The sequence below is a fragment of the Notothenia rossii genome (genome assembly GCF_949606895.1).
Source record: "Notothenia rossii genome assembly, chromosome: 3".
Classification (NCBI taxonomy): Eukaryota; Metazoa; Chordata; class Actinopteri; order Perciformes; family Nototheniidae; genus Notothenia; species Notothenia rossii.
Genome location: NC_136901.1, coordinates 36,435,196 through 36,458,645, shown reverse-complemented (window position 1 = coordinate 36,458,645; position 23,450 = coordinate 36,435,196). Strand labels below are relative to the sequence as shown.

General features: G+C 39.5%; 1 protein-coding gene, 1 long non-coding RNA gene and 2 pseudogenes across 6 annotated transcripts; 1 reads left to right on the top strand and 3 right to left on the bottom strand.

Moving 5' to 3' along the window:
* Positions 1-3,720: 3,720 nt before the first annotated feature.
* Positions 3,721-5,987, bottom strand: LOC307032881 (GTPase IMAP family member 7-like; annotated as a pseudogene). The gene is made up of 2 exons: positions 5,901-5,987; positions 3,721-5,583 (listed from the first exon to the last, which is right to left on the bottom strand). The product of its transcript is annotated as a GTPase IMAP family member 7-like (transcript).
* A 940-nt stretch (positions 5,988-6,927) lies between these two features.
* On the bottom strand, positions 6,928-10,344 carry LOC307031405 (GTPase IMAP family member 7-like; annotated as a pseudogene). Its single transcript, XR_013810622.1, has 4 exons — positions 10,240-10,344; positions 9,649-9,764; positions 8,658-8,757; positions 6,928-8,539 (listed from the first exon to the last, which is right to left on the bottom strand). The product of XR_013810622.1 is annotated as a GTPase IMAP family member 7-like (transcript).
* LOC307031408 lies at positions 8,071-12,573 on the top strand. Its single transcript, XR_013805956.1, has 2 exons — positions 8,071-8,205; positions 12,128-12,573. It is a non-coding gene; the product is annotated as an uncharacterized lncRNA (long non-coding RNA).
* Positions 12,574-17,364: 4,791 nt separating this feature from the next.
* Positions 17,365-23,450, bottom strand: LOC307031407 (GTPase IMAP family member 7-like). Of its 3 annotated transcripts, XM_079668500.1 has the most exons (3): positions 22,791-23,450; positions 20,248-20,371; positions 17,365-19,843 (listed from the first exon to the last, which is right to left on the bottom strand). In XM_079668500.1, exons 2-3 carry the CDS (start codon positions 20,252-20,254, stop codon positions 19,170-19,172), a joined length of 681 nt encoding a protein of 226 aa, XP_079524626.1. In that variant the 5' UTR covers positions 20,255-20,371; positions 22,791-23,450; the 3' UTR covers positions 17,365-19,169. The 3 variants fall into 3 exon arrangements, with proteins under 3 accessions (XP_079524626.1, XP_079524627.1, XP_079524628.1); XM_079668501.1 differs by lacking the exon at positions 22,791-23,450 and having other exon boundaries at positions 20,248-20,587; XM_079668502.1 differs by lacking the exons at positions 20,248-20,371; positions 22,791-23,450 and adding an exon at positions 19,961-20,235.

Below are 23,450 nucleotides of genomic sequence, written 5' to 3'. Positions count from 1 at the left end.
AAGTTGAAAGCATCAATCTGGTGCACTTTGAGAGCAACATGAAGAGATCTATGGATACCTCTCTCAGCACCCATATGAAACAGAACTGTAAACAGATTTTCTTTTTCTTTATGGATATTTACAAATCACTCCCCTTTTAAACTGTATTCTTGTTTTACTGACATACTGTATAGTAGGCTATTTCATACCTGTTTTTCATTTATTCTCTTATTGTTTGTATAACTATAATGATCATATGAAGGTATGCCGCGGAAATAATCTTTTGAATAATTTGTGACAACCGTTCTAAACTCTCAGAGTCCTTTAGCTCACCTGAGCCCCTCAGTCTGACAGGAGAGGACTCTCCTCCAGCTTGTTGTGGAAACAGCTCCTTATGTCCGTTAGTTAGTTAGTGCAGCTAGCTAACCAGATGCTAACATCACGGTCCCCGCTAGCACCGGTCCCTCTCTCCCTATCTCACACACACATAGCTGTGTCCCAATTCAGCGGCCGCATCCTCCTGAGGATGCATTCGGAGACCGCATACGTCACTTCCGCCAAATGAAGGCTGTCCCAATTTTAAAAAAAGACAAGACTCCTCCGAATGCGGCCCGCAAATGCAGCCTTCTTTCCCCAGATTTAGAGGATACATCTGATGTACACTCCGCGGTGTACCATATCCCAGGATGCAACGGGTGACGGTGACGAATAAGTTTTAAAAAATATATATGGCTTGTAACGTCCCACCAACGGCTACAACGGTTTCAACTGGATTCGTTTTTAAATGTACTCACCCAAATAGTAAACGACATGAAAGAAAAGTAAACCTATTTAATTTATGTATTTAAATATACGGGCAATTGGAGATGTCTTCTTCTATTACATACATAAAATAATATGAAGTGAAAATATTTCTAAACCCTGTTTGGTTTTCATATTGTTGGGATTCATTATAAAGCTAATTTATTTATTTAACTTCTTTTGTTATACAAATCTTAATGCAACAATTTTGTTTTGATAGGGAGCAAGGAGCAGACTAAGCAATTTATCCAGATGCGCGGGGAGAATGAAGCCCTCTTCACGGGGGCCTTTTGCGACCTTGGGAAAATAATTTAAACATATTATATAACACCAAAATAAGTACAGCTAGATCTGACTACATATTTAACAGTTCCGAAAACAGTTTTGAAAACAGTCTTGAAAACAGTTTGAAAACAGTTTGAAAATATTTTGCCTAGTGTCAGAAATTATTACCGGCACTTGTGACTGCAGCTGGTTGCTAGGTGACGGGTGCGGCAAAATGTAGGGGTAACTGCCGGTGACGTACAAGGACATGCTCCGTAGACCGTCTCATTTCGCAGTCCGCGGAGGACCACTGCGGGTCCTCCTGAGGACCCAGCCTCTGAATTGGGACACAACTACAGAGCCGAGCTTGAATGACACAAGCACACGTGTATTTCCATGCAACTCTCTGATTGGTGTGGTGTCTTGCCTCTGTTGCGTTCAGTGAACAGGGGAAATTACACTCCTGCCGTTGTCTCTTGTGTCATGATGAGGTTCACGTAAAGCACAGTTAATGTATTATATTATTGAGGTGTCTCAAATATACGTCAATCAAGTGGCACCTGCTAACGGGGTGGTGGATGATAGGTTTACATCTAAAAACGTATTTTTCAAACATTATTATTTTAATTTTTCTTTCTTTTGTTACTTTTTTTTTTAACGGTCCGCGATCTACCCGCACCACACTCGCGATCGACCGGTCGATCGCGATCGACTGGTTGGCGACCAAACTTTAGATGATGTTGCGATGTGTTTGCTCAAAATAAAATAACAAACTTTTGCACATGCAACAAAGAAAATAGGCCTTTACAATATTCAAAAGAAATAGGCAAAACTCAAATAAAATAACAAACAACTTAGGTATTCTATCTTTCTTGATAATGCTTATATAACTTCATAACTTAAACGGTACTTGTACGATTTGTATGTATGTGTACGGTTAAAAACTGTTCCTCGAAGGCGTCTCAACAGGTTGCCCATCACTGTGGCTTTAGCACAGAAACCGTGGGAAATGTAGTCCTTTATAGTGCGTTGACTACAGACGTCACAATTAGGTGGCCTTTCTTATAAAATCAAAATACTGGCTCTAACACCATCCATGTATTCATTGTTTATGGTGATACATTGTAATCCACAAAGAGCCACAACCTTTTTAAACAAAATAATGCAGACATTAAGTGACCTCTTCTGGTCCTCTTTTGGACAGGAAACAGGGTGCAATGTTTCAAAGATTCAGCAACAGTGTACACATATGTTAAAAACAATTTCACATATGTGGTTTGTGGCTTTAATAATTGACAGTATTTGCACTACACAACTCCTCTAACTCAGTGGTTAAGATAATATAAGACAATAAAATAAATGTTTTTTATATATCAAGGGGAAATGTTACCAAGTATCAAAGTTGCATAATACAGTATGCCAAAACAGTTTTCCAAAATGGATAATACAATATAAACAGGTAAGGATCAGACATGCACAAACAATCTCCAATCTGAATTTAATGTATAGTTAAATAATTGTTTGAAAAATAAATAAGCTACTTAAGATTGAAGCACACACAAGTAAAACCTATTCCATATTACTTATGAATAAACATTATCAGCTCAATAATTAAAGGGGAATTTGGAAGAAGATTTTCATGCAATTACATGCAGATGTGACTTTTAAGTGACACATTTAATTTCCAAGGAAGAAAAAGAGAAATCTCCAGCGAGGCGTTCTGGGGCAGCATAGACTGGTCTGTTCTGTGTTACGGCTTTACTCGCTACAGGGTGTACTTTGAGGGTTTGTGACTCTGCAGACCGTTTACATGCAGAAAAACCTTCATAGCAGACAAGAGGACGGGTAATAACCGGAAAAGCATGACATGGGACCTTTAAGCTCGAAGCACACACAAGTTTTACATGTTAAGTATGAATAAACATTATCAGCTCAATAATTAAAGGGGAATTTAAGTAAGACAAGGGCTTATGTTATGTCACATTGGTATTTTTGACATGTTGAGTTATTGATTTATGACCCCCATAGAACCTTAGTCCCACCCCTAAATCCCTTTGATGTGAGGGTGATCTGAGGGTGTCACATTAAGCAACCATGTATAATAGTTGTATGAAGTGGAGCTGCAACGATAAGTCACACTCATTACATAAATGTAATTAAGTAATTTTCTTCATCAGAGTATTAAATAACATTTCAATGACAGATCTTTGGGTCATGTGAAATCATAAAATGGCATTCTGTTCTGTCAATTTTTACCTGTAGATGTAATCTTCTTTACTCACATCCAAACCCCACCAAATGTCTTTACCCAAATCATTAGAATAGGCTGCTCTCTGGTGGGCAGGTGATGCTACTGCAGCTTTTAAATGGTGTTTAGAGTTGTGGTGGTTTTCTCTCACCCTTTCTTCAGAAAATAAAATGGGAAACTTTAAGTTAGATGTACTTTATTATTATTTTATATCACATGACAAAACTATCAGCATCGGTGTCCTCAGATAAAGATGTAATATACTTTGTTATTCGTGAGCAGGGTTCACAAATAATATGAACTAAAATTCCCCTTTCTTTCTGTTTTCACTTTGACGTACTGTTTTGGTGTGATTGTTTGTGTTGTGTGTGGAGGTCATTTTACTTTACCAAGAACAAACTGTCTTTGCTAAAAGAAAAAGCTTTCCATTTATTCATTGTAAATTTAATTTGTAATAGTTTCATCATATTATTGTCCATAAATAGCCACATTTACTGTCCAACAAAATCATGCTGTGCATACATTAAGAGACCTCTTCTGGTCCTCTCTTGCAACAGGAAACAGTAACCAATGTTTCAACAGGAAACACAAATACAGCAACAACAGTATAGGCCTACACTTGTTTGATTACAACATCGAAAACATTATTTTACATTAAATTCCATTTACATGTTTCCTATTTATAAATAATGTTTAAAAAAAATGCATATATGTGGTTTGTGTATAATATACAGTATTATATAATTGACACTACGCAACTCCTCAAACCGACACTCAGTGGTTACGATAATGTAAGATACAACTCTTTTTTTATCACAAGGGGAAATGATGTGATACAGTAGCTGCAATACAAAGTATCAAAGTTGCATAATGCAATATGCCAACACAGTTTCTCACTATGGATAATCAAATATAAACAGGTAAGGATCAGGCATGTCTGTACAAACAATCTTGAATCTGAATTTAATTTGAGTATAATTCAATAATTCTGTGAACAGAAATAAGCTTCTTAAGCTCGAAGCACACACAAGTAAAACCTATGACATGTTACTTATGAATAAACATTATCAGCTCAATAATTAAAGGGGAATTTGGAAGAAGATTTTCATGCAATTAAATGCAGATGTGACTTTTAAGTGACACATTTAATTTCCCTTCTTCTATTCTTCGCTTATTAAAGGCTCTGTTTCATCTTTGGAGCAGAGTCTTTTAAAGACAGACAGTTGATCCATGGCAGCCTCTGCTGCTCTCTGTGCTGCTTCCTTTGCTGTGACGGCTCCCTCAGCTGCATGATGCCCTGCAACACCTCCTTTCACTGCTCCCCTACCAACAGCTACTGCTGCCATCACACCTACTGCTACCACTGCACCTCCTACTGCTGCTGCTCGTCCTACTGCTGCTGCTGCTATCACTGCAGGTGCTTTTACTGCTTTGTTGGCTAAAGATTTAATTGTTCCCGGCTCTGACAGATTTTTCTTCAACATTAAGAGAGCTTCTCCAACCATCGTTGCTCCACCAAAAAGAGCTCCTAACAATACACCTGTTACAATGCCTGCAAGTTGGATCATAAGCTTGTTAAATGCTCTGTGTTTAGCTTGCTTTCTGACTTCTTCCTGTGTCAAGGTTCCTGAGGACTGTCAAATGAGCTCCTCATCTTGTTGTATTTGTTCCTCCACTGCTTGTAGCATCTCATTGGTGTAGCAGCTTCCTTCGTTTGCCTCTACCATCTCATCTATTGTCGTCAGTAGCTCCTTCACCTGGAACTGATTGCTCCTGTATTCATCCTGCTCGTTGTTCTTCCAGTATTTATTATCTAAGATGTGGCAGTGGCCTCCGCACTTCTTCAACAGATCCTTCACCAGTTGATTTTTGGGGAAAACCTCCTCAACTGTCTGTCCTTCATCGAGCTGGTCACCATGAGTGAAGAGAACTGTTGCGTATTTCAAGCCTTCTTCAGAAAAGTATTGTTTTATTTTTGTGATGATGGCCTGTTCTTGCTCAGTTAATTTCTTCACTTTCTTCAAGCACAATGAAAAAAGCATGGGGCCCAGGAGCGCACTCTGTGATACATGTTTTTATCTCAGTCTTCAACTCCTCTGATTCATCTGTGTTGAATAAACCAGGAGTGTCGATCAGAGTGAGGCTTCTTCCATGGACAGATCTGGTTTCTGCTTGAAATTTTCTTGTTTCTGAATCAGCAGTACTATTAATTTGAACAGTTCTTCTCCAAATATGGTGTTAGCCACGTTGCTTTTCCCAACTCCAGTTTTCCCCAGCATGACAATTTGACTCTGAAAGAGAATATCTTCCTTTAATAATACTCTATACTTGTCTTAATGTTGTTTTCCTCCTATACAATAATTTTAAAAAAAGCCTAATTGATCAAACGTCTCAATAACAGGGGAAAGTTGGTGGTACGGTGCATAATCATAATAAGAGAACTAAGGTGAAATAACTCAAATAAATGAACTTACCGGCCATGTTATCAGAAGCGAAGCAACTGTGGAGCGACTGCTAGTCAGAGTGACAAGACCGCCTTCTCATCTGTTTGACCTTAACAGCTTCTACAGTTTAGCTTTACCACAGAAACACAACGAACAATTCTCACAGTCTCAAACCGGGAGTTCGAACCAGGGTGGGGTTTCCGCTCTTCAAAAATACTCTGCGTCAGCTTGGAAATTTTTGTTGAATACATTTTCCAGTTCTGTTTTTCTGCATTTATCTCACGCTCTCTTGAGATTACAAAGAGAAACTTTACCTTTTTTATTTTTACTTTAATAGATTTGTTATAGCATCAGACGACACTCTCATTATTGGATTTCCCAGATAGATGTCATACGACATGAGTAGTGGGTAACACTTTATGGTAAGGGTACATGAATCATCATGAATTCATGCATGTACTTGTACTTCATGAACTATCAGTAATGTAAAAGGATTAATAGTATCTCATGCAGGAACAATACCTTAATTAATGCATCAACTAAGGTATCTCAATCATCATGACTTCTGAGTGACCTGTTCCGTATATATGAGTTATACGGAACAGGTCACCACTTTATTTGAAGGGGCACAAACATGAAGTAATGACAAAATAATGCTTAGCTAATCATGATTACAACACTTGGAATTGCTGTGACTGGTCAGTTGTTTGGCCTGTCACTTTAACTGCAGATCTATGTGAAGAAGACATGAACATCATTAATAACTCAGAAGTCATGATGATTGAGATACCTTAGTTGATGCATTAATTAAGGTATTGTTTCTGCATTAAGTCATGCATGAGATACTATTAATCATTTTTACATTACTGATAGCTCATGAGTACTACATGAGTGAATTCATGCTTTTTCATGCATTAAGTCATGCATGAATTCATGATGATTCATGTATACTTACCATAAAGTGTTACTGAGTATTGAACAGTGAGCAGTGTTAACAACAAAATAAACTGAAAGAAGTAATGTTAACTTGCTGTCCATGATTTTTTGAAAAGAAAACAGTTTTACATGTACAGTAACAGACATCATGTGTGTCTATTCCCCTTTGCTCTCAGGCAGGTTTCATTCTAGTTTCACTTACTGTTTTTGTGGATGTGTGTGGTGAGGGGAAATACAAACTTTATTTGCTGAACATGTTTTCATAACCTTCCATTTATTCATTATTCATTTTTTTTCATGGTGATACATTGTAATCCACAGAAAACCACAACTGTTATCCAGAAAAATGATGCTGTTCATCGATTAAGTATCCTCTCCGGGCTATGTTTTGCAAAAGGAAAACGCTGCGCAATAGCTGCAATACAAAGTAAGAGAGGTGCAAAATTAAAAACATTTAAAAACTGTTTTTTATTCCATGGTTAATGCAATATACACATGGAATAGTTGGAAGTGTGTACAATATCGAATCGAAAGTTAATGTGAGTAAAGTTATTTCATAAGAGATAATTATCCCGTGAAAAGGGAATGAGCGAATCAAGCTTGAAGTTCAGATAACAAAGCCAACACATAGCATATTACTAATGAATAAAGATTATCAGTTCACTGATTAAAGATCATTAAAATAATATTTTCATGCAATCTACACAGAGATGTGACTTTTCAATGATACATTCAATTCCCTTTCTTTGAGTGAGGGTTTTCATTGTTCGACAAGAGCTCTCCCCAGGGACGCAGTGCTTGATCCCAGGCAGCCTTTGCTGCTCTCTGTGCTGCTTCCCATGCTGTGTCGGCTCCCTCAGCTGCATGATACCCTGCAACACCTCCTTTCACTGCTCCCGCGGCAAGAAACACAGCTCCTACTACTGCTACTGCTACTGCTACTCCTCCTCCTGCTGCTGCTGCTGCTACTACTACTGCTACTACTGCTGCCACTGCTCTTACTGCTTCTGCTACTTCTAATGCTCCTGTTATTGACAACCTTGTCTTCAACACTAAGAGAACTTCTCCAACCATCGTTACCGTGCCAAAAAGAGCTCCTAACAATACACCTGTTGCAATGCCTGCCAGTTTGATCATAAGCCTTTTAAACACTTTGTCTTTAGCTTGCTCTCTGACTTCTTCCTGTGACATGTTTCCTGATGACTGTTTAATGAGCTCCTCCTCCTCTTGTTGTATTTCTTCCTCCACTGCTTGCAGCATCTCATTGGTGTAGCAGCTTCCTTTGTTTGATTCTACCATCTCATCTATTGTCTTGAGTAGCTCCTTCACCTGGAACTGGTTGCTCCTGTATTCATCCTGCTGGTTGTTCTTCCAGTATTTATTATCTAAGACGTGGCAGCAGCCTCCGCACTTCTTCACAAGATCCCTCGCAAGCTGGTTCTGCTGGAAATACTCCTCAACTGTCTGTCCTTCTTCGAGCTGGTCACCATGAGTGAAGATAACTGTTGCGTATTTGAAGACTTCTTCAGAAAAGTATTGACTTATTTTTGTGCTCTATCTTCGTGCTCTGTGTATTTATCCACTTTAAACACAATGAGAAAAGCATGGGGCCCAGGAGCGCACTCTATCATACACCTTATTACCTCAGGCTTTAGGTCCTCCTCTGATTTATCTGTGTCGAAGAAACCAGGAGTGTCGATCAGAGTGATGCTTCTTCCATTGACAGGTCTGGTTTCTGCTTGACATGTACTTGTTACTGAATTGGCAGAACTGATTGTTTTGAACACTTCTTCTCCAAATATGGTGTTAGCCACGCTGCTTTTCCCAACTAAAGTTTTCCCCAAGATAACAATTCTTCTGTCCGACTCTGAAAGAAAATACTTTCCATTAATAATACTCTATACTTGTCTTTTGGTTGGTTTTGTTAGACAAAAATGAGTTAAATCGTAAAAAAAATCCGTAAAACCTCAAAGAATTGAACTAACCGTCCATGTTGTCAAAAGCAAGTCAAAAGTGGAGCGACCGCTAGTTGCAGCTTGTTGCTGGTTAACATAAATCTGGGCGAGGCTTCCTGTGTGCTTTTATCTGATCAAAACACATTTCTCTGTTAGCATTCAAATGTGGGCCATGATAAAATGCTCTCTGTACACGAAGGGAACATGCTGTGGATAGTTTCGATTTTCATAAAATGGCATTCTGTTCAGTGTTCCTGGACTTCCTTTTTTAACTGTAGATGTAGTATTCTTTACTGACATACAAACCCACCAAAGGTTTTTACCCAAATCCTTAGAATAAACTGATGATGAGCTAATCCCCCTTAATTCTAATGTAAATCTAGATAACTTTATTCCACCTATTCAGATGTGTCCACAGACAAGAAAGGAATTACAGACAAAACGTCCCATCATGGCACAGATCAGGTTACCTACGTTCTAGTCAGAGTAGAGATAAAGTCAAATGTACTTTAAAAAGATTTGCTTTGTGCACAACTTTTTAGATTGATTAAACCACATAGTAGTCACTGCAGAAGACCTTTCTGTTTCTGTATGTATGATGAATAAATGACAATGAATACATATTTAAAAAAAACTATTATTTAGCTTTTCTTTCTGAGAATTAATCAGAATGGATATAAACAAAGTCCATTTACTCAAGTACTGCACTGAAGCACACATTTGAACTTGAGTTGAGCATTTTCATTTCACACTTCATCCTTCTACACTACATTGCAGAGGAATATATGGTAACATACTTTATACTCTACCACATAGTTACTTCACAAAATATAGGATACAATCACAACACATTGCAACACGTTTTAAAAAGATGAATCCGCCCTACATTATTATACATACTTACGTATCCACTTATCACCAACAATAATTACTTCTATAATTGTGATAAAGTATGTTTAACGTCTAGTGTTGCAGCCTTTACAACTCACAGTAAATAATCACAATAACTCTGAACACTTACCGTCTTTTTTGCATAAAAAGGAATGACTGTAGTCAGCTGGATGTTCTGTCTTCGGTTCTCTCGCTGTGGTTTGACTCTACTTCCGTTCTCTACCAGTTTATGAACATCTGCCGTACCTGAACAATAGAGTGAGTGTTGCATCAGATCCTTGTTGCAGGCCTTGATAACATCCTTTAAGCTGAAGATATCACACATAAAAAATATATTTTTATATAGATAATTATATCAGACTCATGTAAAAACTAAAATATCAACTCCTACTTAAACAGCATCATTTTTTAAATTGACATCATAAAAAACAACTATAAAAAGAGTTAATTAGACACAAACAAAGGATAAAATTGTTAAGAACTCAGGCACTTAGGAGGTAGGACCCAATCGCACGACCCGGGAGACAGAGGTAAAGTATTGGTAAGATACTTTATTTTTCCAAAAGCAGGCAAGATGAACAAAAAAGTCACTATTGAATCTCAGGTTGAGATAACAAAAAACATAAGAACAAAATATAAATCGCTCACGTGGTGAGGAACAAAACTTTTCAATAGCACAAAGAGAGCATAGACCTGACTGTGGCAAGAAACAAGACCTTACCATGGCAATAGACAAAACACATAGACCTGAACATGACGAGACAAAAACGAACTAACACTGAACACTGGGAGACAGGGGAATTTAAACACATGACAATAAGACACAGGTAGGAACAATCAGGGGCGGGACTGACGCTGATGAGCACAGGAGACACAGAAGGGATGACAGGTGAAAACAATCAGGAAATTAGACACACCAGGGAATCTAACGACAGACAGGAAAACACAGGGAGAAAGACCAGACAATACACAGGGAGGAAAACATGACAAGGAGAACAGAAAAACACCCACTACCAGACACAACACTAAAAACGTGACACAACACAAGAATCGTGACAAACATCAGGTCAAGTTAAATCATTTGTTTAATTTAAGTGTTTAAAAACAGAAAAAGAGAATAATACTTTTTTTAGATTACATGCTTGTGACAGTGGCAGATTTACAGCTCGGCAATAACACCAGATATCAAAACATTTGAACCAATCTATTTTAGAGGCGATTGTAAGCCACGTTTGGGATGCAGAGATTGGTGGAATCTGGTTGTTTTTGTATTCCTTTTAAAATCCTTGTAACACTGTTAACTTACCAAGCCTCCGAAAGGGAGGAAACTTTGGCCTAATTCCAGTAAACAGGGCTTTTAAAGAAATATAATAAATAAATAAATGTATGAATGACAGTTTCCAGATAAGCAGGTCTGCTTTTTAGAGTGGCGACTGCATGTGGTTTGGAAAGAACGGGTTGTATAGACTTTTATAATATTAACTCTAATTATTGCTTTCAACTAACCAGACTCATTACGTATCATGAAAAAAAATGTTGTCTGTCTGTGTAAACAGAGAACGAGTGTCTGTACCACTATCAAGGAACTTGTTTAAATGTTTAAAAATAAATAATAATAATAATAATAATAATAACAAAGTGTGATACATTGAAGCGGCCCACTGGCATGGAGAAAATCTTGTAAAATATGTTAAGAGTACCAATCACTGTACAGAAATGTGAGAACATTTAAAGAACAAAATTAAAGCCGTCGAAGCGTGGAGTCTGCACACAAATTATTTAAATACAAAACAGTTAAATATCTGTATCTTGCCAGAGCAGTGCTGACCGAAAAATCTAAAATAATATGTATTACTGTCCATGTTGTCAAAAGCAAAGCAACTGTCGAGCGAGTGCTAGCCAGAGGGACAAGACTGCCGAATGCATCAACAGGTTCAGATCACCTTCCTGAATCATATGACAAGTTTTTTTAATGTGTACTTGCAACTGTGTTTAAACTTGGCAGCTTCTTCAGTAGCCCCAACGCATTCTGATGTAAAATAATAACACTACTCAGACCTCGAGACAGACAAAAAAGGAATTTTGTTTGCAAAAATGGAGGTGTTCCCAACAGGGCATGGATCTGGTGACGAGGTGAATTATGTATACCAACAGGAACTGCTTAGACAACATTCACATACCTCACGCACACTCAGGTCAGGCAGCTCAAGTCTCCTGGCTGTCCTGCAGACAAAACTGGCCAGCATGGGAGACCGAGCTTTCTCCTCCCATGGGTCCACGTCTCTGGAATCAGCTTCAGGGGAACATACGGATCTCTGCATCACTCTCAGTTTTTAAGAAAAGCCCCAAGACCCTGTTCCGCACGGCATTTTACTGACTGTCCTTTATTTTATTGCTTTTATGCTCTTAACCTATTTTTTTTTATATTACCATATTTTATTCAACATGCTCCTTAGATAACTTTTCATATTATTTGTTTTTATTATTTTTGTTGCGTCCCAACAAAAGTGTTGAGTCTAGTCATGTTTCATATTTTTGTTTAGTTCATTTTTGTATTGTCTCCCACTTCCCGTTTGATTTTGACACTCACCTGTTATGTCTCATTCCAGGTTCCTTGACTCCGGCCCAATCCCAAACCACGCCCTACACCCTACCCCTACACACTACCCCTCCGTTTGCGCGTTCATGCGGAGGGTCCGCCACATTAAGCGCTGTTCCAAACCAACGAGTATGGAGCGGTGTGGAGGGGGAGTGGGTTATCAAGCCATCAAACAGCGAGTCTGCATCGGTGCTGACTGGAGACCGGTCTCTACGGCCCAATCCCAAACCACGCCCTACACATTCTCCCTCCGTGATGGAGTGAACTCCATGGAGTGACACTCGCAGCTCAACGAGGTTTCCTCCTGTCAGATGGAGGGAGTAAATACAGCGGCAAGCTTTGGGACAAACTCCCCTCTCTCCGGCAGTAACAGGAAATGCCGTAACTGTATAACAACGGTTTCAAATCAGCATTTTTTAGACAAAACATTTAAAATAAAACTTCAAACATCTTTAATTGTGTTACTTTTTTGTAAAGCTCTTTTAGTTTTAAACCTGATGTTTATAAGCTTCTTAGTATTTGCAACAGTCTGCAACCTTTTTCTAGACTAAACACAGGTACGATCGTGAGTTAAAAAGATATGAGGTTATCATGAGGTTGTTAACATCACAATTTATCAGTGGATGTTTGCTGGAACTACTTGTAAACAGCGTGTTTCCTAACGGACACACACAGCGTTGAGACCGCTGCAGACTCGCTGTTTGATGGCTTGATAGCCCACTCCCCCTCCACACCGCTCCAGACTCGTTGGTTTGGAACAGCACTTAATGTGGCGGACCCTCCGCGCGAACGCGCAAACTGAGGAGTAGTGTGTAGGGGTAGGGTGTAGGGCGTGGTTTGGGATTGGGCCTACCTGACCGGTCTCAACGCTGTATGTGTTCATCAGGCGTGTCGACGCTCATCGTCGGCCTGGCGCCCATCAACGGACAATATCGGCTTGGTGTGCCTTAAAGGCCCGGACACACCAAGCCGATTTTGGCCGACAATGAGCATCGACATGCACTACTCAGATCGGTGTGTCCCACACCCTTATGTCTTTTCAGCCGTGCCGACACCTTTTCTGCCGACGGCCAAAGGCAGTGTCGGCAAAATAAATATCTCTGATTGGCTGTTCAGCTAGCGAATCAGTGCATGAGAAGCGAAACGGGAGTGAGGGACCCAAACAAACTATTAAGAAGGCAAAACTGAGATTTCATTTAACTCCAGCTCTCGACACAGGTTCGGGAAAGCCCCATGAGCTTCTCGCTGAGTGAAAATGGAACGCAGACGCTATTTGTTGCTATTTTATATCACGCAGTCTGTTCTTCTTCTCTCGGTTATCACGCAGTATGTCTTCCGGTTGTTGCCTCTTTTGAATGACGAATACCCATACCGCCGCCTGCTGGTAAGGAGAGTTATTACCACTCACGCATGCGTTGTTCGTACCTGCTTCTTGGCCGTCGGCTGAAGTCTTTGCGGTGGGTTCCAGTGTGACACATGGCCAAGACGGCTAAACGGCTTGTTGGAGCTCCTGCCCCCCCCCTCCCTGTGAGCCCAGTGTGCTCTGATTGGTCGGGACATTGAAAGACTCGTTGCAACGAGCCTCTCGACGATACAGCGAAAACAAGCTAAACTCATCCTGAGCACACACAAACACTCACAGCTGAAGTAAAAACAATAAGTGTGGCTTGATATTGAGTAAGAAAAAGGTTTATAACGCTGTGAGAATGGGTCTGCTGAGAGTATTTCTCCGCGATCCCAACTTAGTAGCCCGAAAAACGTTTACCCATTTAAACAGTCGTGGTAGGTACCTTGTTTGTTTTAAACATCATAAATACACAAACAACAATGAATACTTACAGGTTGTGTTCCCGAATCTCACGCTGGTCCAAACAAAGTAGGAACAGCATCGTTCTTCAGTGCCCTACGTTGTACATATCCGGCATGAATCGCTGAAAGGTTTGGGAAACTTTGTTTCGTGAAAGGCTGGCAGAGGGTGTGGCCTCTGGGTATTCACACGTCACAGTACCCAGGAAGAAAATGAGAAATCTCCAACGAGGCGTTTTGGGGAGGTCTTTTCTGTGTTGAGTTTTACTCGCTACAGGGTGTACTTTGAGGGTTGTTGACTCTGCAGACCGTTTACATGCATAAAAACCTTCATAACACACGAGGGGACGGGTAATAACCAGAAAAGCATGACATGGGACCTTTAATACGTGCTCTTAACTTAACCACAGAATTATGTCGGTAGGCACTTGATGCAATCTTTGCCCAACACCATTTGCGCGAAAAAATAGACTACATGAGCACGAGAGGGGTGAGTCTAACTTTAACAGAAGTAATGGCGCTGGCATGTCGATGTTCCGTTTAAAACAGTGAATACAAGAAAAGTAAATAACACTTGCTAGTTAAAAAGCAGTCATTAATAACTCAGGTGGTATGCTTACTCGTTGTACGATGATTTGAAGAGAATCCAACGCAAACACGTGTCCAACTGCCATAGAATCGCTGCAAAGAGGAACAGGAAGTCTCACAGCGCGGGATTGTCGTTTGAGGGCGTGTCATGACCGTGGCGTTGACAAAAGCATTTTCATGAAGTTTTCCAAAACGTATTTATAAGAAAGTTCAGAAAACGTGATATTCATTTACAACTTAATGAGTTCTTAAAACATGTTCTCATTGTTGCTTAAGTGTTGACACTGACATGGTGAACTAGGCTTACTTGCATAAACAGCTTCTTTTTTTTTTGTACATAAACTGCTGTTATTTGAATTAATTATATATCCAACTTAGTGTGTTTTCTGTGTGTGTGCGTAACACACACATAGAAAATGTTCAGTTTATCATACAATTTGATTTCCTGCAATGCCGACGTAAAAGATGTGGACGTTTGAGGAGAAGTGTTAGGACAAAGTCACTTTTCTCACAATCACACTGCAGTTTATTCGCATTGGATGAAGTACATCCATAGCAATGCAAAGGTATTATCTTATTACAGTATTTGATAGATTACAGTAGCCTATGTGTAGAGTGCATTTGAGTATATGGAGTACATTTGCACTACAGCACATGCTGTTATCATAATTTATGCTGGCATGAATTTAAGGTAAATCTGAAAGAATATTGCAAAAGCATCCTGTAATATAACCTGCCTTCATTGGCCAGATATGTTACAGTAACAAAAAAACTCTCTGACGTGACTTTTGGCTCTTGCTAATTTCATCATGTTGTAAGTTGACCATATTTTGTTTTTCTGCTCTTAAGTATTATTTTGTTCTGCTTTCAAGCATTAGGATTTCTTATAAATCATAAGTTTGGGCTTCTGACAGAAGAGTATGGTGGTGATTCTATCTATAGCTACAACCAGATGTGACACTATGTTGCAATGAGCCTCAGTCTTAGCACTGTCCTTATTTAATTATTTGTGTTAATCCTTGATAGATTTGCACAGGGTTTGCATCTACGGCAAGTTGACATGCTTCAAGATGGCATTTCAAAGAGCTCAGCAACACTTTCCATGATGTTGTAATCTTTAGTTGACATCTTGAATGTCATGTCTAAGAAACTTATAGTGAAAGTTTATTCTTTATGTTAGTTTTGTCATGTCCCTTTGTCCTGTGCTTTATGTTTATTCCCTTAATTAATTCTCCCTCTCATTTCAGGCCTCCACGCTCCCCGCCCCCTTCTGTCTCCTGCATCCTTGATTATTTTCCCCGCCCTGATTGTTTCCACCTGTGTCCCCTTTACCTGTGTACATATGGTGTTAGCTCCCTCCTGTTCATTGTCAGTTCGTTGTCTCTCTATGACCTACGTTCCTGCTTACCTCACGGACTTCTCACGGATCTATGTTATTGATCACTGTTCTAGTTTTCCTCGAAAGAGTGTTTTTGTTTTCCTTGTTTTCATTACTGTGCAAATCCCAGTAAAGTCTTTATTTTGAAATACTATCCGAGTCTGAGTTTGAGTCGTGCAATTGAGTTCATGCCTCAGAGTTCACTCCTTGACATTGACTCTCAATAGATTATCAACAGATAGTCGACATGACCCTGTTGACTTTCAACTGACAGATTGATTTTGAGTGGTTGATTGTCAATTTTGAAGAGGCTGACACAATATACAGATAGTAAGGTTGAATATCGGTTAATAACCTAATAACCTGTTCTAAGAAACATGTTACTTGTCTGTTTGAACGGTGCTGTTGAGTGTCAACTGATGCACTGTTGACATGCTACTGAATGTCAACTGATGACGTATAGAGTGTCAACCGATGGACTATCAAAATATAGTGTTACCAAACATTTTCTCAAGCAGCTTGTTGCTATGAGACTGAGTTAACACAAATCTTGGCGAGGCGTCATGTGTGCAATAATCTGATCAAACCACATTTCTCTGTTAGCATTCAGATGTGGGCCATAATAAGTGGCTATTTGTACACAGGGAACATGCTGTGGATAGTTTGGATTTGAGTTTTGAGTTTTTACGAGGGAAGTTTCATTGCAGTAGTTGCAAAACCTCCTTGCAAACCTAACAAAAGATTAAAAAAACATATCGAATAAACTTTGTTACGCTTTTTTTTACAGTGACCGTGTGTTGCACAAGAGACTTCCTCATCAGCAACCAACGAGTGCCTGCATGTCTGAGATTACTCATTTCAAACAAGACAATGTTTCACATACCCTTAAAAAGTTAAAGAATTCACACCATCACGCAAAATCGTATTTCAGATTTGTTTCAAGTCACACTTTTGTTGCACTCACATGTAGCTCAGAAACATTCACATCAGAGGTAAAACCCTGGCATGGCACAATATCTGCACATATCTTATCACCTAGCTCCATTGTCCGGTCTGAATGATTTAGACATTTGTGTTCTCGCATTACATTTCTCTCGGTAATGTCTATAAAAATCCCAGCCAGCTCAGCCAGCTTTTCACTTTGAGTGACCGGCTTTTACATGAGCAAAAATCTGGGCAGGGTGTAATGTTTGAATATTTGCTTTAATCTTATAAAAACACAAAGGCCTCATATCTAATCTATTTTTTCCTTCTATTAGCTTACATTTCAATGACAGTCTTTTGGAATATGTGAAATCATAAAATGGCATTCTGTTATTTGTTGATTTATACAATCATACATATGGGATCATTTGTATTCATGTGGACCGGAGGGAGAGGGTGACGAGCATAAATGTCGCTTTCCTTTTTTATTTCAATTACAATTTTGATCATGAAGAATATGTTTCTCTGTTGTCCACGTTCATAAAGCATAAAACAACAGCATCATAGCACGGTGCAGAGTCTCTAGATGAGTCCCTCGTTCTTATTAAACATCCTTGTTGTAGTCCGCTGTATAGAAAACTGTAGTTTCCATAGTTTCACCACAGCAGCAGACGCACACAATGACGTCCGCTGGCGCATCATAAACACGTCAGATAATGAAAGTGCATTCGGATTCTCTAAAGTACCGCAGTCTCTTCTCCTAAGTCCTTTTGAATTCTCCTATCCACTATCCCTTAACCCCGTGACGTTTCACTCAGAGGTCAAGGAATAGGAGATAGGGTTAGAATTTAGGAGCTGATTTTTGGATTATCGGAACGTAACCTTAGTCTTTTTCTCTCACCTTTTCTTGAGCATAGAAAAGGAAACTATTGATTTTTTCTTTCACTTCAAAATAATGTATACCATATGTGTTGCATTCCGTCCTGGTGTAGGGGTACAGAGGGAAGTAACTGGGAGAGAGAAAAAAGAGAGGAAACTGATTTCTGAAGATGTTGTTTTAATTAATCAGAAAGTAAAGAGGGCACACCAGCCAATTTGCAAAGTAAACTAATGGTACACAAAAACAACTTTCTTATTAAAGAAAGCGACAAACAAACAACACACTATTTAGAGCTACACGTTGCACTAAGTCTACATGAAAAGAAGGCCACTGCTGCACAGGTGACCCACTGCCGTCCATACAGCTCACTGGAGGAGGCGAGAGAGGGAGACTGCAGCCTTCCTTTTGTGCAGCGGGCCTTGATTGCTGAATGCTTACACCTGAGAGAGCTACAGAAAGAGAGGGGGGGAAGACACCTCATATCCATACACAGAAGCACAAACGCCCACTACGACACGTAAAATATGACAAAACTAACAGCATCGGTCTCCTCAGATATAGATGTCATATATCATAGAGCAATTCACTGTGTGTGTGTGTGTGTGTGTGTGTGTGTGTGTGTGTGTGTGTGTGTGTGTGTGTGTGTGTGTGTGTGTGTGTGTGTGTGTGTGTGTGTGTGTGTGTGTGTGTGTGTGAACAGTAAGAGCAATGTTTCAACAGGAGACAGAAATACAGCAACAACAACAGTGTTTGATGATTACATTAAAAACAAAGTTACTTTATGACCTCTAACTGAATCTTATTAATGAATGATGTTTAACATTATTTCAAATAAGTGGTTATGAAATTGGGAAAGTTTGTACAATATCAAATCTAAAGTTAATGTGAAAAGGGCATAAGTGAATTAAGCTTGAAGCTCAGACAACAAAGTCCAGTTTATGAATAAAAAAGATCAGCTCATTGATTAAGATTTCTAGACGATATCAATAGAGATGTGATACTTTGGTGATGCATTCATTTCTTCTCCTTAGAGTCGCAACTCATTTCAGGTTCACACTCTGTTTCATCTTTGGAACGTGGTCTTTTAAAGACGGACAGTTATTCATCCATGACAGCCTCTGCTGCTCTCTGTTTTGCTTCCTCTGGTGAGTCGGCTCCCTGAGATGCACGATACCCTGCAACACCTCCTTTCACTGCTCCCACAACAACTACTCCTCCTACTACTGCTAATGCTACTGCTGCTACTGGTCCTCCTACTACTACTACTAATGCTGCTGCTGCTGCTGCTGCTGCTGCTGCTGCTGCTGCTGCTGCTGCTGCTAAAGGTAAAACTAAGAGAACTTTTTCAACCATCTTTGTTACGCCAAATAAAGCTCCTAACAATACACCTGTTCTAATGCCTGCCAGATTGATCTCAAGCCTTTTAAACACTTTGTCTTTAGCTTGCTCTCTGACTTCTTCCTGTGACATGTTTCCTCATGACTGTTTAATGAGCTCCTCCTCCTCTTGTTGTATTTGTTTCTTCACTTCTTGCAGCATCTCATTGGTGTAGCAACGTTCCTTGTTTGCCTCTACCATCTCATCCATTGTCTTGAGTAGCTCCTTCACCTGGAACTGATTGCTCCTGTATTCATCCTGCTGGTTGTTCTTCCAGTATTTATTATCGATGACGTGGCAGCGGCCTCCACACTTCTTCAACAGATCACTCGCAAGCTGGTTCTGCTGGAAATACTCCTCAACTGTCTGTCCTTTTTTGAGCTGGTCACCATGAGTGAAGAGAACTGTTGCATATTTGAAGACTTCTTCAGAAAAGTATTTGTCTATTGTGCTGATAACATCCTGTTCTTGCGCTGTGAATTTCTCCACTTTAAGAAGGATGAGAAAAGCATGGGGCCCAGGAGCGCACTCTATGATACACCTTATTATCTCAGACTTCAGCTCCTTCTCTGATTTATCTGTGTCGAAGAAACCAGGAGTGTCGATCAGAGTGATGCTTCTTCCATTGACAGATCTGGTTTCTGCTTGACATTTACTTGTTTCAGAGTTGGCTGTATCATTAATATTGAACACTTCTTCTCCAAATATGGTGTTAGCCAAGCTGCTTTTCCCAACTCCAGTTTCCCCCAAGATAACAATTCTTCTGTCCGACTCTGAAAGAGAATAATTTCCATTAATAATACTCTATACTTGTCTTTTGATTTGTTTTGTTAGAAGCAAATGAGCTAAATCGTAAAAAAATCCGTAAAACCTAAAATAATTTAACTTACCGTCCATGTTGTCAAAAGCAAATCAAAAGTGGAGCGGCTGCTAGTTGCAATTTGTTGCTATGAGTTAACACAAATCTGGGCGAGGCTTCATGTGTGCTTTAATGTGGGCCATAATAAATTGCCGTCTGTACACGAAGGGAACATGCTGTGGATAGTTTCGATTTTCATAAAATGGCATTCTGTTCAGTGTTCCTGGACTTCCTTTTTTAACTGTAGATGTAGTATTCTTTACTGACATACAAACCCACCAAAGGTTTTTACCCATCACAACAACTCTTAACACTTACCGTCCATTTTTGCATAAAAAGGAATGACTGTAGTCAGCCGACTGCTGGATGTTCTGTCTTCGGTTCTCTTGCTGTGGTTTGACTCTACTTCCGTTCTCTACCAGTTTATCTACATCTGCCGTACCTGAACAATAGAGTGAGCGTTGCATAAGATCCTTGTTGCAGGCCTTGATTATAACATCCTTTAAGCTGAAAATATCATACACAAAAAATATCTTTTTATATTTATAATTATATCAGACTCATGTAAACATTAAAATATCTACTCCTACTTAAACAGCATCAGTTTTTAAATTGATGTCATAAAAAAACAATACATTTTTTAAAAACAGAAAAAGCTCGGCAATAAAACCAGATACCAAAACATTTTTTAAAATCTATTCTAGAGGCGGTTGTAAGCAATGTTTGGGATACAGAGGTTGGTAGAATCTGGTAGTTTTGTATTCCTTTTTAAATCCTTGTAACACTTTTACCAAGCCTCCGAAAGGGAGGAAACTTTGGCTTTCATCGAACTGGTCTCCATGAGTGAAGAGAACTGTTGCGCATTTGAAGAGTTCTTCAGAAAATAATTTGTTTACTTCTTTGATCACTTCCCGTTCGTGCTTTGTGAATTTCTTCACTTCAAGCACAATGAGAAAAGCATGGGGCCCAGGAGCGCACTCTGTGATACACGTTATTATCTCAGGCTAAAGCTCCTTCTCTGATTTATCTGTGTCGAAGAAACCAGGAGTGTCGATCAGAATGATTCTTCTTCCACTGACAGATCTGGTTTCTGCTTGACATGTATTTGTTTCAGAATTGACAGTAGTATTAGTTGTGAACAGTTCAGCTCCAAATATGGTGTTAGCCAGGCTGCTTTTCCCAATTCCAGTTTTCCCCATTATAAAAATTCTCCTGAGACTGAAAGATAATTACTTCCATTAACAATACTGTATACTTGTCTTAAGGTTATTTTCCTATGAAAACAAAAATCCTAATTGCTCAATCATTAAGATAAAATGGGAAAGATGTTGGTACGGAGCATTATCATAATAAGAGAACCAAGATTACCCACTCTAAAACACATATACAACTAAATAGCTACAACATCGGAATTGTAACATTTAAAGAGCCTGTGACAGCATCCCAACAACTGTTGTGCAATGAAATATTGGGCTACTAGTCATTTTGAACCGTCAGTTTAAAAAAGAAGATGCGATACCGTTCCGATAAATATCAATAATTTCGAACATCGCGGGGAAATTCCTTCGACTCATTTTGAGGTTTTGGGGGAAGCCGGAAGTGACGTCAATGCGGGAACGCTTCACTGTGCGGCGAGAGAGCCAAACACGGACAAAGTGTGTTGTCATGCGTAGAAATTGTGAATTACTGAGTTTAGGCACGTTAATAACGTTTTAATGAAGTTGACTACAGTATATTCATATTTTTCAGTGCTTTCATGTAAATTCGACGAACATAAACATAAACGATCGTGGTGAAGATAATGATTCAATTAGGATTAAAAATCGGTAGTGAGAGCTGCTGAATTTCCTCCCTTAGGATGTGATATAAAAACAAATCGATTATTTTTGTAGTTGTAAACTCAAGTGGATGAAACTACATTTATTAGTTCTTTCATGTCAATTCGGCGAACATATGATGCATTAAATGATCGTGAGGAAGTGATTAAAAAATCTTTTCTTTTTTTTTTGCATTTCCTGATGAGAAAACAAACCGATGCTTTTTGTAGTACACCAACATGGATTAAACGTGTGGTTTTTTTACCACAATGTTGGGAAAATTAATGGATAAAATGCACGGATTATTATTATTATTATTATTATAATTCCCACTCCGATCGGGAAACTAGGTCCACCGTTTCCCCGCAGCGAGGCTCCCCCCGTTGACAGTTTGCGTGGGCTGGGCTGGGTGCAGTTGCGGACTGGCCATCGGGACGAATCCCGATGGGCCGGTACCGAAGTGGGCCGGTCGGATAAGTCACTAGCACATCCCCCACTCCCCTCGTTGACAATTTACTTACTAGCGGTACCGAAGTGGGCCAGTCGAGAGTCCCGGGCTGATTTTTAGTCCCAGTCCACCACTGGCTACATGACCGTATGATCGCCCATATTGACGCACCTAATTCCTAAACTTCTAACAGATACAACATAAACCGATCCTTCAGCCTCATATGAGCTCTCAGACACGTTCAAAATTAAACTGTCATCGCTGTGTGTGAGCTTGCTGCTGTGTGCGCCATCGTGCGTTTACATGCAGATGCTGGGATCCTGAACGGTGCAGCTGGAGCGCTGTGCCCGCAATGACGTCACACATAATTTGGCGGGACCTGAAGAATCCCCGAGAGGACCCAGAAAATGGTCAACATTGAAGGGCAGATTAATGGTTATCAAAGTACAAATATCCAAAATCAGTTCAGTAACGGTTTTCAAGGGGACAATATTTACTCAAATTGATGGGTTTGGATGATGGGGGAAACTCGTGTCACAGGCTCTTTAATGTGCAGTGTTTATTACTGAAGAAATAACTCCAAGAAATTAACTTACCGGCCATGTTATCAGAAGCGATGCAACTGTGGAGCAACTGCTAGTCAGAGTGACAAGACCGCCATAGTGTACGTGAATATGTTTCAATGAACTTCCTGAATCATATCTGCAGTTCTTTTTGTTCCCTTCTCAATTCTGTTTGACCTTAACAGCTTCTACAGTTTAGCTTTACCACAGAAACACAACAAACAATTCTCATAGTCTCAAACGGGAGTTCGAAACAGGATTTCCTCTCTTCGAAAAACATTCTGCGTCACATGCTTGGTCTTTTTGGTTGAACACATTTTCCAGTTCTGTTTTGTCGCATTTATGTCATGCTCTCTTGAGAATACATAAATAAAGTTTACCTTTTTCTTATTTTTACTTTAATAGATTTGTTATAGCATCAGACAACACTCTCATCATTGGTCTTCTCAGATAGATGTCATATGACATAGAGTATTGTACAGTGAGCAGTACTAACAACAAAATAAACTGAAGGAAGTAATCTAAACTTACTGTCCATGATCTTGAGAAGAGAAAACAGCTTCACATGTAACAGACATCATGTTTGTCTATTCCCCTTTGCTCTCAGGCAGGTTTCATTCTAGTTTCACTTACTGTTTGTGCATATGTGTGGTGGGGGCAAATAACCAAATACACACTTTATTTGCTGAACTA